We start from the raw sequence: 17054 nt of genomic DNA, 5'->3' as shown, positions 1-17054 counted from the left end.
TGTGTGACTTCTAAGACTAGGTCAAAAGAAGCCCTCTGTTTCTGCTTTGGTCTCCTGGTGGGCTCATGGGGTAAGCCAGCCACCACATAAGAAGTCTGTACCCTGTGAAAAAGTCCAAGCTAGCCATACAGAGAAGCCATGGTGAAAGAGGTGCCAGACCAAGTCGTGGCCACCCCAGCCTTCCAAGTCCAGGCACCAAACAGGAAAGTAAAGAAGCCTTTAGAAGACTTCAGCCCCAGCTGCCATCTCACTATAACTATATAGAAGGACCCCAAGTGACAACCACCCAGCTGAGCCCATCCATCCTCAGAACTATGAGAAATAACCAATCATTGTTTTAAGCCACTGAGCTTAGGTGTTGCTTCTTATGCAGCAACAGATTAATGAGACAAGTCTACCAATTTACATCAAAGGGAAACTGTTACATAAAACCATCAGGAAACAAAAAAAGGGACTGGAAACCTATCAGTTAAAAAAGAATGAATCCACACTGGGGGCTCCAAAAGGTGGGTGGGTGGGAAGAGGATGAGAGTTAAAAAACTACCTATTGAGTATAATGTTCACTATTTGGGTGACGGCTTCACTAGAAGCCCCAACGTCACCATTAAGCAATAATATATCCATGTAACAAACCTGTACATGTGCCTCTGAATCTAAAATATAATAACAACAATAAAAAGAATGAATCAACCTATATGTAAGATTTTGTCTATTTTTTATAAGTTGGTTTTTAAAATCAGGAGCCTAATAAAGTTATGAGATTATAAGGGACATGTGAACATAACCAGATATTTGATATTAAGAAATTATTGTTGGCTGGGTATAGTGGCTCATGCCTGGAATCCCAGCACTTCGGGAGGCCAAGGTGGGAGGATCACTTGAGCCCAGGAGTTCAAGACCAGCCTGGGCAACAGAGCAAGACCCCATCTCCATAAAATTATCTATCTATCTATCTATCTATCTATCTATCTATCTATAAAAGAAATTATTGTTGAACAATTTAGGTGTGGCTGTGTTTGAAAGAGAGTTCTTAACTTTAAAGATACAGACTAAATATCCATGGATAAAACATTTGTTATAGTGGGGAGTGGGGGAAAGGGGAAATGAGAGTATAGACTGGCCATGAGTTTATAAGTGTTTGGTCATGAGTTTATAAGTGTTAAAATTGAAAGTTAATTTTATTATTCTCATTACTTTTGCATATATTTGAGTTTTCCATAATAAAATTGGATAGCCTTTGTTGAACTATTTGGCTACTTTTTAAAAGTGTATAACGAACTTAAAAATCAATGGTAGCTGACATACTGTAGGATTCCAACTACATGTCATTCTGGGAAAGGCACAACTCTGGAGACAGTGAAAAGATCATTGGTTGCCAGGGGTTAGGGGAGGGGGAAGGATGACTAGGCAGAGCACAGAGGATTTTTAGGCCAGCGAAACTATTCAGTATGATATGGCAGTGGTGGATACATATCATTATATATTTATCAGAGCTGACAGAATGTACACCAAGAGTGAAACTTCATGTAGACTATGGACTCTGGGTGATAATGATGTGTCCATGTAGGTTCACTGACTGAAACGAATGCTTCACTGCAGTGAGGGATGTTGATAGTGGGAGAGTCTAAACATGTATGGGAGCAGGGGGGAAAGAGGAAGTCTCTGTACCTTTCTCTCAGTTTTGTTGTGAACCTAAAATTTCTCTAAAAAAGTAAAGTCTTTAAAAAGAAAAAAAAAATCAATCATCGCTGAAAGAAGCCATGATGCTATAATCTTCATTTTGTAAAGTCTTCTTTTTAGCTAAAAAATAAAATTATCTTCACATCCCCATGTATCTAAACTATCAATGTAGATTTTTAGCTATGATTCCTCTTCCTTCCTGTAAAATAGAGATCATAATATCCTATCCCAGCATACATACAAAGTTAGTTCAAAGATAATTTCTGCAAAAAAAAAAAAAAAGTTTAAAAAACCACACTCTGCTACACAAATGTAAAACATTGCTGGTGGTAGGGACCATGTATTTGGCAAAATATATGGCATATATGTACAATGCCTGGCAAATAGTAGAGGTTCCATAAATATTTTTTGGATGAATGAGTAAATCAAGGGAAGAGTGGACAAAGATTTTTGATACAATAGCTTCTGCCTTTGATCCTGAATCTTTTTAAAATGGGTCAACTGAACCACAGAATGGGAGAGGTAAATAGCTTACTATGAACCCACTAGAACTATCTGTTCAAACAACTTACATACATCCTACTACTGAAGAATTTTTAGCACTGTCTTTAAGCTTTTATATACAGAGTACAAATATGGTTGACTACTATCTCAGCTTGCTATACCTGATCAAATCTACTTTGGTGGATTTTAATTTTAAAAAAAGCAAATTATAAGAGAATGAAAGCCTGGTATTTAATACATGCTGGGCAAGTGAGCAATAAACAATTGCAAAGTTTCCTGGGGGCTATTTTGCTCTATCTCATCATCAGGAAGCTAAAACATATGCTGGATGTTAGCCTGGGTGGACACAGTGTGTCCTATTTATTCAAGGTTTCCTTTGAAGCCACAATTTATAAGTTTTGTTTCTTAGGGGTACATGTCAAACTTCATTTAGCATTAGTTGGTATCCAGATACACTGAATAGCAAAAAGGCAGCATTTGGGGGCAAAAAAAAATATGCCTGCTGTATGAGCAATGATGTCAGTTTCATTTATGTAACTCACAGAAAACAAGAGGAGAAATACAACAGGAAAGCTGACAGTAGGAAATCAAGATTAAAACTATTCATTTAGTTTAGAAGTGTAAAATTGCATATGAACAAGGAGAAATATTAAAAGCAAATATGTTTTAAATCAATGTCTAAGAGGAAGGAATGTTTAGAGGAAGTTCTATTAAAATGTTATGGTTTTTAATTCTTAAACTTCAAAGATTATACTTACCTGAGGCATGTTCATATGTGCAATATTTTTTCCTTTTATCCTAAGAATGTTTGGCAAGTTTTTCTAGAAGAATCTTCAAATTTTAAACATACAAGGGGATGCTTGTGGAACTGATGCTTCACTTTGGAATATTTTCACAAAAAGTAGAAATTTGGTGGACTATAGAGTATCCATGAAATTGACCCCCAAAAAATAATACGGGAGTAATGTTTTGTATTTATAAATTATTTTGCATTTATTATAGTAGTTCATTTAAATATCAAAACAGCCTGTGAATTAGGTGTCATAAGCCTAAATTTATAGATGTGTAATGCAGAGCTCAAAGTGCAGTTAAGTTTGTAAACCTAAGTCATCTCCTTCCATATTGCTGATTGATTTAAAGACCCTACAATACTTTGGAAAGTAGCTTTCTAGTATGATTGCAATGCTTACAATTCCAAAACAATTTATCATGCCATTTTCAACATTATTTTTCTAAGATTCATCTGTGTTGTTCAGTTTACAGTTCATGCACTTTCAATGCTGTGTTTTACTCCATTATGTGAACAGACCATATATTAAATATTCATTTTCCTCTTGATGGATATTTGCATTACTTTCCTTTTTGAAATTATACCCAGTGCTTCTATGAACTTTTTGTACATATACCCTGGTAGACACATGCAACAGTTCCCCTAAGGCATATACCTACTAATAAAATTACTAGATCACAAGGTACCCCCAACTTTTCTAGGCATGTCCAACTGCTCTACAAAATTTATATCACCTTATGTAACCATCACATAATACTTTTACAAAGTTTAAAAATAAAACTGAACAGCCGGGCATGGTGGCTCACGCCTGCAATCCCAGCACTTTGAGAGGTTGAGGCAGGCGGACTGCCAGAGCTCAGGTGTTCACAACCACCCTGGGCAACATGGTGAAACCCCATCTCTACTGAAATACAAAAAAATTAGCTGGGCATGGTGGCACGTGCCTGTAATCTCAGCTGCTCAGGAGACCGAGGTGGGAGAATGGCTTGAGCCTGGGAGGTGGAGGTTGCAATAAGCCAAGATCGTGCCACTGGACCCTGCTTGAGCGACAGAGTGAGACTCCATCTCAAAATAAATAAATAAATAAATAAATAACAATAAAAATAATTTTAAAAATAAATAAATAAAACTGAACAATACATTACTTTAGAAATACATGTACATATAATAAGATTATTAGAAAGACCAGGAACCCTAATAATACAATTCAGCATAGCAGTTATTTCTAGGGAAGACAAGGAAATGAAATGGTGAATAGTCACAGTTGGCTTCAATGTCTTGGTAATATCCTAGTGATATGGACAGGAGGCAGGGAAATACTGGGTAGCAGAGGGCAGTTCCCCAGCAATGGCCCCATCCACAAGCCTGGGCCCATGGCCCTAAATGAGAACTTCATATCCCTGTTTTCCCACCCGAATGTTGTTTTTTCAAAAACCACCCTGACCCACAACACCCCCATCCTGTACCTATAAAAACCCCAAATTCCACCGGCAGAGGAGTGGAGTGGCGTAGCAGAGAATGAGAGAAAAGAAGAGGCAGCTGGACGGTTGGAGACAGGGAGGTTATCTTCCCACTCCATCCCCTTTCCAGCTTCCCATCCCACTGAGAGCCACCTCCATCACTCAATAAAACCTCTGCATTCACCATCCTCCAAGTCTGTATGACCTGATTCTTCCCAGATGCTGGGCAAGAACCTGGGTACCAAGAAGGCAAGGTGTAAAAGGCTGTCACCCTGACTCTCCACTGAGCTGCTTAATACTTAGCCATCTTGGATGGCAACTGCCAAAAGAGCATTAATCATAACAAACCCCTAGATGCTGCCATGGGGCTGGAGCCCAAAGGCACTCACCCTGGCCCAGGCACCTGTTTGCCTGGGTGCTCCCCCACCCACAAGGGGTTTGAGCACCCGGCCAGGTAATCGAGTCACACCCCTGTCGCAAGTCCCACGAAGGGTCCAGGCAACTCTCCTATCTCACTAGGTTTTAAGGACAGTTGTGGATCCCACAGTCTTAATGACTAACTTTACAACTATGTGCTACACGTATTCTTTTATGTGTATCAATATTTACATAATTTTAAACCTTGGTTGTACAATAATAAGGATACAAAAAGGGTTAGGAGCCCTGGAAATTGTTGGCAAATAGGACTTTACATTTTAAAATAAATGCATTATGTTAAGATGAAAATTTTCTTTAAATACACAATTTTAATGCAACATGCCAATACCTCCTCTTATTCAATAGTTCTTTGTTTTTATGTTTTCAGCCACCTCAATTAAATTTCATAGAAATTAAACATTGGGAGATGAAGAAAGGGATTTGGTTATGTTTACTCTTCCAAAGCAATCTGTCCTCTCACTAAACACACCTATCTTGAAAATATTTAAATAGCCAATTATCAAAGAAATAAAATAATGACAAATTACTAGTGGCCCCCCCAAAAAAATTAAACTGACTATTCCAAAAGTAAATATCAATATGTATCTCCAATATGTATATTTATTTATAAATTACATAATGTACATACTACTGTTTTTATATATTATAGACATTTGAATCATTTCAAATTTATAACGAATTAAACTTTAAAAACATATTGAAGTAGAAGTTCTAATGTGTTCTTCCTATACCCTAGTGGATGGTTGTGTGCACCTCATGAGGCTCACACCTTTCACTTTGGAGATTATGGAGATTACCACTCCAATTCACAAGAATTGCATTAAGAAGCAAGTAGCCCAAACTTGCTTAAAGGACTTGCTATTAATATTCTGTTTGTAAATCCACATTGTTCAGTTATCTGTTCAATCTATTTCTATTATTTTGAAGAAATTAATATCTGTCTGATTTAAAGTAGGTAACACCCAATTCATTCAACAACTCTGTTTACAAATAGTGTAAATGAGGATTAAAGGCACCATCTTAAGATTTTACTTATGTTCCAGGAACTCAATGAAAAAACAAACAACAAAAAGACCAAAAAAATCACTTTTGTGATACTGGTAATTGATTTTTTTAGCTTTCCAAGTAGATAAAATCAACACCTTAAAATACTTGTCTTTAACCCGGGCTTTCTTTTATTAAAGTGTACAATTGCAGGCGCATGCCTAGAGGAGTAATAGCTTGCTCCTAACAAAAGAGCCTGGATTCCACAATATGCCTTTTGCCAGAGGCATCGTTCCCCAAAGCATACAGCTAACTGCATCTCCTGCTGTACCTGTAACAATTTAATTGTATAAGTCAGCCTAGTCAAGCATCTCCAGCTCGTGACTGGGAGACATGAAATTCATTGTCATTATTGTCCCTGTCATTTTGGATCATTATATCCTGCTGCAGAATTTTCCTCACTTCAGTGCATTTTTACCTCCAGGAGCCAGGGATTATAGCTGAGGTTGGGGTGGGGGCAGGACCGTGAACTACATTTACCTCAGGGGAGCCAGAGATTAAATTGGCTTTGCTCTCTCACGAGCTGAATTCATCTATTTGTATGCTGTGAGTTTTAGGTTGGAATAAAAATGAATATTCTAGTGAAATCTGGGCTTTAATTCCCCCTTTGAAATATGGATGTAACCAACTTTTATTTACATTAGGAAAAGGCAATGTAATTTCTTATAGTTGCTATTTTCATATGTGCATAAGGAATACTTAGAAGCATCGTCGGGTATGAAACAACAGACATCTCTGTCAATGTCTTGACTCTCAGAAAGGAAGAATTTAAAGCTGTAATTTTGTTCTTCAGTTTCATTTTATAATGGCTTAATGGAGGTATTTAATGGTTTTTAATATTTAATGATTTTTAATTATAGCTCATTTTCTGTGTACTAGATTGGATGACTGGAGTCTAACTAGAATAGCCACAAAGATCCACTCTGGGAACAAATAGAGGAAAAAAAAAATAAGTTCCTGAGAAAACTGGCTACCCCTAACAGCTGGTTCACATAATCTCACAGCCTGTCAAGTCACCCAGGCATGCCATGCCCTAAACACTTTCTTCTGACTTGAGAAAGTTGGCCTGGTCACCATACTCTCTACCTGATAACTCCCTTATCAGCAGTAATGGCCAGCTGTGGGTCTCTTCTAGGCAAGTTAGAAAATGCTAGGACATGTCTCAGTCAGAAAACCAGTGAGTTGACTATATGATTACTCTAACAGAATATAAGAAGGAAATACAACTGGAGGAAAAACTGGTATGTCATTTACTATCCCAACTTTCATTTCATATGGATTTCACTGAGAAATTTGAGATTCTCTCTGTCTGCATTTAAAAATATGACAGTTATTCCTCCATTTATGTGAATTTGTTTTTCAGTGGTTAACAATAAAATATGGTACAGATCATACTTATGCCATGCACAGAACAGTAACTATAATTACTACATCAAAAAGTATGAAGGGCCAGATGAAGTGGCTCATGCCTGTAATCCCAACACTTTGGGAGGCCAAGGCGGGAGGATCACTTGAGGCCAGGAATTCAAGACCAGCCTGTCTCTACAAAAAATAAAAATTAAAAAAATATATAAAATGTTGGAGGGAAAAGTGCATGGAACTTATTTATTACCTCTATGAACTTCTGTGGGAGAACAAACTTTGCCTTCATCATATGCAATAGCCATCAGAATTTAATTAGGATGAACTGTGTTTATGAGAAATTAAAATTTGTATCTTTGTACATTTTGTACTTCAGAGGAAACCTCTTACAGCCCTAACATCTCTGCGTTGAAGATACCTTACAGATCTTCTCAGTGCCTGGTCCATATTAATGGCAACATTTATTAGTTTGTCCCACTATATTTTCACATCATTATATTTCACTTTTCATGGTTGCTGAAGTAAGTGTATAAGGTATTACTAATAAGAATTTTTAGTTAGCAAAACTTCTTGCAGCATTAAATGTTCATTTGATTATCTGGTCACAGTGGCTCACGCCTATAATTCCAACACTTTGGAAGTCCAGGGAGGGAGAATCCCTTGAGCTCAGGAGTTCAAGACTAGCCTAGGCAATACAGGGAGACCTTGTCTCTAGCAAAAGTAAAAAACAACTAGCCGGGTATAGTGGCACATGCTAAGTGTAATCCCAGCTACTTGGGAGACTGAGGCAGGAGGATTGCTTGAGCCCCGGAGATTAGAGGCTGCGGGAAGCTATGATCATGCTACTGCATTCCAGCCTGGGTGACAGGGCAAGACTCTGTCTCAAAAAACTCAATTAATTAAAATTAAAAGTTCATTTGATTACTTATGCCACTTTCCCATCAGATTCAAAATTCTCCCTTGGTGGGAGTTATAAAAATTATTTCTGTTCACTTTAAAATGGCTAATTTTAATTGAATTTTATTGAATTTCACCTCAATACGTTATTTTTAAAGTAAATTCAACATTATTTCAAGAAGCCTGAATGCAACTTGAAATCACTTCAGTGACTGTTGTTATATTCTCATCATGGTGATTTATGAAGAGTATGTATTTTCCTTGTTAAGAAAAGCTTATCTTATAAACTACCATGTTTAGACTTGGGTTTGCAATGACAAAAGTTCACATTGAAATATTTTCCTCTCTGAAATACTTTAGTAGCAGGATGATACTGTAATAACATTTTTCCAGTCAAAGGGAAAAAAGGCATTCATTCCTTTTGTTGAGCATGGATTTACTCATTTAATTCTTTTACCTACATGCTCCTCGTCACCTTATTTCCATGTCGATATTCAATTTGATCATCACACCATATTATGTAAAACAAGAGCTGCCCCACATGTAAATATAGTTGTAAAACCACAGAACTACACTGTTGCACATGCTTGTTTTGCCTCACCTCAAGTATGATATAGTTGGGCCTGTACCATTTCAGAACAAGGTCAAAAGACAAATTATTTATATCAAATGAGTAGAATATACTCATTTTTACTCCTTTGCCTCAAGACTTAAGATTTTACAAGCAATTTCCAAAGAGCAATTTGAAAATATTTTAAATACTTTTTAAATTTTTCAGGAATTTTTGCTAAGCTCATAATTTTGCAACCTATAACAGGCTATAAAGATCAATTCTAGATTAAAGAATTCTTTTTCCTCATGATTCTAAGAGAATAATCTTTCTTCTGCCTTGTGTAACAAAGGTTTCCCTTGGCTTCTCCATGTAGAATCAATAAGAATCTATAATTCACAACAATTCCAAATAAGAATCTATAATTCACAACAATACCAAACCAGTGTAAAACAGGATGTCACAAATTCAGACATGACATTTGCTAATATTTCTTTTCTTCTTCTTTTTTTTTTTTTTTTTTTTTTTTTGAAATAGGGTCTCATGCTGTTGCCCAGGCTGGAGTGTAATGGCGGGATCTCAGCTCACTGCAGCCACCTCAGCCCCCCAAGTAGCTGGGACTACAAGTGCATGCCACCGCACCTGGCTAATTTCTTGTATTTTTAGTAGAGATGAGGATTCGCCATGTTGGTCTCGAACTGGGGTCAAGTGATCTGGCTGCCTTGGCCTCTTAAAGTGCTAGGATTACAGGCGTGAACCAACATGCCCAGCCCACTAATACTTATTTTTAAAAGATTCAGATATTGACAAGCTTACAAATAAAATTGGTTAGTGCCTAATAGATCACAAAGTATAGAAAATGAGTAAGTATGTGAGAGGGTTTGTGCAGGAGGGATTAGTAACAAGAGGGAAAGGCCACAAACATTTCCATGTCAGGATGGGCAGGATGCTATTTACAGAATGCCTTCATACTCCTCCTGGACCAAAAACCTCTTTACTATAATCACCCAATAAACTACAATGGATTAATATTAAGGGTCCAATGCAGAGAAAGCAAATTCACAGTTAAGGTTGTCCTTTAACATGTAGACTCAATCAAGGGCACCAAAAAAATAGTTAAGTGGCCCCCCTGTGGTGTTCAGATGCTAGGAAGCACTGTAAACTGTGAATTTTCTAGCTTTTAGTGTTTGCCTAAGACCCTTAACATTTTTCTAATATTGTTGATCCTAGGACATTTTCTTGAGTTTGGTCCCCTTTTCCCTCTCTGTACATATACTTTTTGCATTTATATATGAAAGCCTGACAGCTGAATTGGTTCAGAAATGTAACACTGGAAAGAAGAAAAAAACACAGGGATAGCCTTTGGGACATCCCATAGTATTCAGTATAAATATCAAAGTATCCTGAAAAAAATAAAACAACAACAAATTCTTCTTGCTAAGAGTTTAGATATCTAATACTAGATAGAAAAGATACTACAATGGGGGTGGGGGGCTCACTGAGGTATAAAATCTAAGCTGTTCTCTGCATCACTAAATTTTTAGGACTTTTTGAACATGTATAATTATCTGTGTTCAGCTATTTCCTTATAAATGGACACCCTTGGACTATATTCCAATCTCACACACTCTTTAAAACTACTAGTAAAATTTTACAAATGGCTTTGCCTGTTTTGTTTTATGTTGTTTTGTGGACCATCTGGAGATATATTAAGTGTTCCTTCAAATAAAAGTGTACAAAACTATATTGCATACATGCAAAAAAAAAAAAAAAAAAAAAGAATGAACATTGAACACATGGCAAATGGCCACTATGTAATGTCACTATTAGAAAACATCTAACAACAATAAAATAAGCAATAAAAACTCAGAGCAGTTTAACAGATGCAATGTTCATCTACCTTCGTCATATAAATTATACATTCAAGAATTGTGTCCTGTGCAAAATACAAACATGTCAATTTCAGCCCACAGGGCATTTTTCCCCCTAGGTTTATAACCCCTTGAAAATGGAGGTTTCATCTAGAAAACCTAACATATCCTCAGCTGCTTTCAACATTATAATATATTCATAAGGCAAATATTCACTAGCAAACACATAACAAATTACATGGCATGAGGGTGGGGACCAAATTCATAATAATGAGAAATGGACCAAACCAACCATGAGACACAAAGTAGAAATCAAAGAAGAAAACAAATATGTAAAATAAACAGTATTAAAGGTAAAATGGTATGGTTAGTTTTTCAGCCACCGTTTGAGAAAATGGTGAATATGTGCGTGCACGTGCATTTGTGTGTTGTGTAAGATTAGTATTTAAAGATGCAAAACTATCTCCTTAAGAATACACTATAAGGGTCATGAGTGAGAGAAAAGTATCTTGTGAGGAAAAAAAAAAAAAACATCACATACCGTCATAGTAGACAATTGCTCCTACCAGTTTGTCCTTCTGGAGCATTGGGAAATGTTCAAGGGCTCTTGATTTGCTGAGGACATAACTGCTTTTCAGGCAATTGCTTCCTGCAACCAAATCATACAGCTTGATTCCTACCCAGTAGTAAGGTAACTGCCACCACCTACAGCATAAATAGGGGGGAAAGTTCTTTAGAAACAGAGTATAGCATTATAGAATATTACCTTACACTACAAGACACTTTCATTTAAGAAAAACAAAGCATACCTAGAAGTGGACTGCAAAAGAAACAGACTTATGCAACTGTTTTTGACACCAACCTAGCTGAAGTCTATAAGTAAAATAAATCAATGAGATTTTAAATGAATCTTCTCTGAGGCAGCTGTTCTCAAACTGGCTGAATATTAGAATTCTCTGGGGAACATTAAAAATACTGATGCCTAAGCCTCATACATCCAGAAACTGATTTAACTAGACTAGGGTGGGGGCCTGGATGATGACAATGTACACCCAGGATTAAGAATCACTGGTTCAGGAAGTCCTAAGCGATCTATGATGAAGGATGAACAAAATTATAAAAAATCTGTTTCCAGCCTCCTACAACACTAATGTGGCTAAAGGAGTTACATAATCTGCTTGTTCATACTACCTGAATTCCAATGTAAGGCAACTTCATGGATAGCTCTAAAAACATTAGGAAAATTAAGTTTTATAATTTATAATCTGACACTTCCTAACCAAATTTCAGGCTTGGTTAACTCAGACACGTAACATGACTCAAAATGGCTTGGGTTTCAAGTGGTACGTGGTATGTTTACATTTTATAACAGGATACTTTAGCTCAATCATTTACAGTCTGCACATGATCCTCTTATGTTCCTTAATGCAAATGCAGTTGCTCATCTATATACTCTCAGAAACTGGAGTAAGAAACTACTAATTACAAATACAGAATACGACCTCCTTTGCCTTTAAAATCTAGAGATAGGCCAGTAGAGAGTAATTTAAGAAAAGCCATACTTTTAAATACAACAAAGGAAAATACTTCAAAAGGATTAAAGATTAGGACCAATTAAAACCACATTATGAAATATGCATTGAGGGATTATTTCCATTAAAACCATTGTTCTATTGACCGCAGAGAAGCAAATGCATACAGGTGATATCAAAAGGCTTACTTGTAAACTGGAAGCATTATAGGCAATGGAGCTGATAAATGGGGAGCAATTTCTAGCAGGTTGGCACGCTCATGAAGGGCTTCTTTTACCATCCTATACTGAAAGGCAAAACAGAGAAAATTAGTTTGGCAGTAACAGATCATAATATTTTCAAATGGCAAATAGACACCCTGCCAACTGATTGATACACAGAAACCTTCTACCTCTGAGTGAGGATAGCTCCCTCCTAATCAAATTTCTAATAATACATCATGCTGTCAACCTCAAAGATTTTTTAGAAACCTTAACTGTATTTGCATAGGAGAAAAACATGCTGTCAGAGTTCCCAGGTGTAAGATATTTTCCTGACTTGAGTTACAAGATTATTGTAGCCATTTATCTTGCATCCTCTGGATTGTCTCCCTTTCTCAGTTCCCCATAATATTTTTTCTGTGTAGGAGATAACAGATTGTTCAAATTCATGCTAAAAGTTTCCATCTTGCCTTCACGAAACCAAGCAATGATGCTTCTTAACAGTTGCACAGTATTTTACAGATTATAAAAAGGCTTTTGTCTTAACTGCTGTAGTCCTCATTATGCCTCTCTAAAAAGCCAGCATTGCTATTATAACACTAATTTTACAAATAAGATAAGAGACTCATAGATTTTGAGTAAATAAGCCTGAACACATCACAAGTTAGCTGATTCTAAATCCTATGCTGTTTTCTTTGCCTCCATCATGATGCTGAAGAGAAATATAAGAAAAGGGGACAGATTCAAAACTGACTTGTCAAGAAAAAAAAAGAGACAGATTCAAAACTTGACAATGTCAAGCCAGTGCCACTGTGTTTTTCATGTACAAAAAGAGATAGGAAGTTCAGCTGATTTTTTTTACCCCTCTGGGAAATGTCATCTTCCACACTGCCTTGGCAGTTTTCAAATGGTGGCAGGCTGGACACAATAAAGTGTGACATAAGAAAAGCATGACTCAGATCATCTTTTCCTTCAGAATATGTCAGTGACAATATGAGCCTATGACTGCAGTTGTAGTTAAGAGGATCAATTTCGCACTCCCCCTGCATTACAACATAGCTCCCCTGAAAGTGCTTGCAAAGTAGCAATTTGGTAGCCATTGGCAAAAACCCAATCACAATTGTTAAAAGGCAACACATCCAAAAGTGATTTTGTAAATCTGCTACTTCAACATGCTTGTGAAGAAAAAGCCCCTGATTACCTATAAACATAATACTACAGGAAAGAACTGACACACCTCTCCTGAAAGATATTCCAGCAGAATACACTAAATAGGTATTTCCAACAGGAAGAAATGCTTTTAAGCCATTAAAGAAAAAAAAAACCTGATTTAATTGGGTAGAAAAAAGCACAGTTGCAATTTTTGTTTAACAACCAGCATACACAATTACCTGCTCAATATCCAACTTCATGATGGCCTTCTGCAGATATCTCACACCACCATGGATCAATTTAGTGCTTCTGCTGCTGGTCCCTGATGAGAAATCATCTCTTTCTACAAGGGCTGTTTTTAGTCCTGTGTAACCAGAAAACCAAATTAACTTCTTAAATTACACAATTTGTATGTAATTCATTAAAGGCACTTCTCCAGGGTAGAGACAATCACAAGAAAAATTACTCTGAACATGGATAAATTTGTATTCAAAGTGCAGTACACTGTCTATATTATAATGAAGAGATTTTAGGCTCTTCCTGGGGGAAAAGTCAAGCCAGAACTAGAAGCATATTAAGCTGTGAATGAATCACAACTAGAAAATATTACCGTGCAATTTCATGGCAGTAACATACTCTGGTGCACTTAGAAGGTCAAAGGAGAGACTAGCACCCAACTCTACCCATGAAGAGTTAACTGAATGTTGTTGCAAAGCCTTCTAGAACTCTCATTCATCTCTCACAACAGTCCAGACCTGTCGCAGCCCCTCATCTCTGATCTACTCTAATGCATGCATCATGAATAAATCTAGACTAGACTTCCTTCTGTGTGTTGACTTCTGTTGAGAAATGCATCTAGAGTGGTATTATGGTAGATATACAATGGGGAAAGATAGCAAAGAAAGGAAAGAAAGAAAAAGAAAGGAAGAAAGAAAGAAAGAGAATAAGTTCTGACACTGAGGTGTTTATAGTCTAATTTAAAACCTTTGAACATGACAGTATTTTAGAATTACAAAGAAATCCAAGCCAGTAAAAATGAACACTGTGCAGAGTAACCACGAGTAAAGAATATATTCTTGCCAGGCGTAGTGGCTTATGCCTGTAATCCCAGCACTTTGAGAGGCGGAGGCGGGCGGATCACTTGAGGTCAGGAGTTCAAGACCAACCTGGCCAACATGGTGAAACTCTGTCTCTACTAAAAATACAAAAAATTAGCTGGGCATGGTGGCATGCGCCTGTAATCCCAGCTACTCGGGAGGCTGAGGCAGGAGAATCGCTTGAACCCAGGAGGCAGAGGTTGCAGTGAGCCAAGATCATGCCACTGCACTCCAGCCTGGGTGACAGGGTGAGACTCCATCTCAGGAAATAAAAAAAAAAAAAAAAAAAAAAAAAGAAGAACATATTCTTGATAAGGAAAGGCTGAGCAAAGATAGGTCAGTTCTAGAAGTTGCCCATGCCCCCTTTACTTGAGGGCTGTTATAGATCTCCTAGGGATAACTAGTTTTGTTTTGCTGCAGAGACACCCTGCCTCTTCAGGACTGGAGATGACCATCAGTACTACAAGTGTCACACAGGAGTTGAGAGATGAAAGCCAATACGCCAAAAGACCCAAAGAATACATCGACACCAAGCCATGAGGAATTTTCATGGCCTGGAACACTCTTGGAGGATGAAAGAATGTCATAGAATCCAATTACAATGAGAATACATAACTAGAGCAGTTTGGACTCACAAAGTTCATTTAGGAGAACCTGTGCATGTATTCAATTCAAAGCCACTTATTACATTTAATACCAAAGGGTCGTTTTTATAACTTTTAACAGTTTAAATATCGTACCCAAATGTCATCATAAAATCAGGGCAATTCCCTTGACTCAAAAGGACAAAATATTTAGAAGCTGTGGAGAGAAAAGTAGAGAACTTTGATTCAAGGGCAAAAACTGTTAATGCCTTAACTACCTAGAAAAATAACACAAAAGTTACAGGTATCACAGCCCCAGGTCACTCCTTTTAAGTATATATGCCAGAGAAAGACCTGTAAAATTCTCAGCTATTAAAACCCTAGCAATGCCTAGCGAATTTAGTAGTGAATATACTAAGAACACAGAAAAATATTAGTACATATTTTTAAGAATATTGAGAGCCAAAATCCTGATATTAGAAGTGAATTAGGCATGAACTAGGCTGTCAGGTATCTCCCTGCTCAAAGAAAAGCAAGTATACAAAGTGCAGCAGTTTAATAGAGGCCAAGTTTGAAAATCCAGAAGACTCTCATCATACTCCACGTTAGAAGGTAAATTCAGGATATAAACCCAGAAAAATTAAATCTGCAAATCTCTTAAGAATGCACTATCTCAGTGAGCTATATCACCTTTTCTTAGTAAGTCCAACACAGAGTTCTTCTTCTAGCACTAAAATAGACCATTTTTTCTTCAGCTGAAGATCAGACGAGGGAGTTGACTTTCAAATGATATTTAAGAGTCAGATTATTTAAAATATACCTCTCTTTAAACCCTGGAATCACTGTCATGGCATCAACATGCCCACACCATGAGAGGCAGGGAAACAAGGTTGAGAGAGGACAAGCAGCCTCCTCCACAGCCCACAGCTTCCTCACCTGGGCCTATCCTTAGGGATACCTACCCTAAGGTATCCTACAGGCTATGGTAGACAGACTACTTAGATAGTCTCCAGTAATCCCAACTGCATAGTATGTCACCCCCTGACCTGGAGTGTGGGCTAGACTAGCACCTTTCTTCTAATGAGCAGGTGATGTGCCGCTACTGTGATTAGGTCATTAAAGACTGGGAAGTGCTCTCTCTCTTTCCAGTATTCTCTATTGCCCTCCTGCTTGCTTGCTCTGGTAAAGCAAGCTGTCATGTTGTGAGTTAAGGAACAAAGGGAGGCTCCTGGTCAACAGGTGGTGAGGAACAGAGACGTCAGTCCAACAACCATGCGAGTTATTAGAAAGCACTGTCCACTATGAGGGATGCAGAGCCACAGTACCCAGCTAAGGCTCACCCAGATTCCTGACTTACTGAAACTGGCTGATGATAATTGTTGTTTTACGCCACCAAGTTTTGGGGATAGTTTTGTAGTGACACAATTCCCTGTGTGAAGATTAACTATAGCCAAGATGGGAGAGATGGGAGTTTTCCTTGTACCTGGGGATGGAGTCGTCAGGAAAGAAGAGTCTACAGAGAAGTACGTGTTCAGGGCAGGTGGAGTGAAGAAAGGGAAAGATCATCGACAAAGCCCAGCTTAAGAAAGAGAAGGCAAACGCTTCATGTGGCCTAGCTTATCCAGGGGCTGCTTGTCACTCAGGGGCTGGAGTGCAGGTACAAAGAATGGGCAAGGCAGATCTCAGAGGGCTCTTCTTACACATTCAGGTATTTGGATCTTGTCCTGTTAACCACTGTTTCTCACAAGTAAGTAATATCTGGATCTCCTCAAAAGGAAGATGCCTCTGAGAACAGAGCTATGTGTCCTGGATCAGTTTAAGAAACAAATGTTTCATCAGAAAAAAACAAGATGTGGCCAGGTGTGAGTGGCTCACATCTTTAATCCTAGCACT

At 37.6% G+C, this 17054-nt stretch overlaps 1 protein-coding gene across 15 annotated transcripts in view; it reads right to left on the bottom strand.

The window, feature by feature from the left end:
• Positions 1-17054, bottom strand: part of GPD2 (glycerol-3-phosphate dehydrogenase 2) — a 179597-nt gene that overhangs the window by 90153 nt on the left and 72390 nt on the right. For all 15 annotated transcript variants that reach the window (XR_010150104.1, XR_010150106.1, XR_010150103.1 and 12 more), the window contains exons 4-6: positions 13720-13844; positions 12317-12414; positions 11138-11301 (exon numbers count right to left, since the gene is read on the bottom strand). Coding sequence is in view for 9 of the 15 variants with exons in the window: in XM_016949838.3 (XP_016805327.1) it covers positions 11138-11301; positions 12317-12414; positions 13720-13844 (387 nt within the window). In the remaining 6 variants the exon portion in view is untranslated. The remainder of the gene's footprint in view (positions 1-11137; positions 11302-12316; positions 12415-13719; positions 13845-17054) is intronic.

Source organism: Pan troglodytes, chromosome 13, assembly GCF_028858775.2.
Source record: "Pan troglodytes isolate AG18354 chromosome 13, NHGRI_mPanTro3-v2.0_pri, whole genome shotgun sequence".
NCBI lineage: Eukaryota > Metazoa > Chordata > Mammalia > Primates > Hominidae > Pan > Pan troglodytes.
The sequence above is the reverse complement of the archived record's forward strand: the minus strand, read 5'-3'. Positions and strand labels throughout refer to the sequence as shown.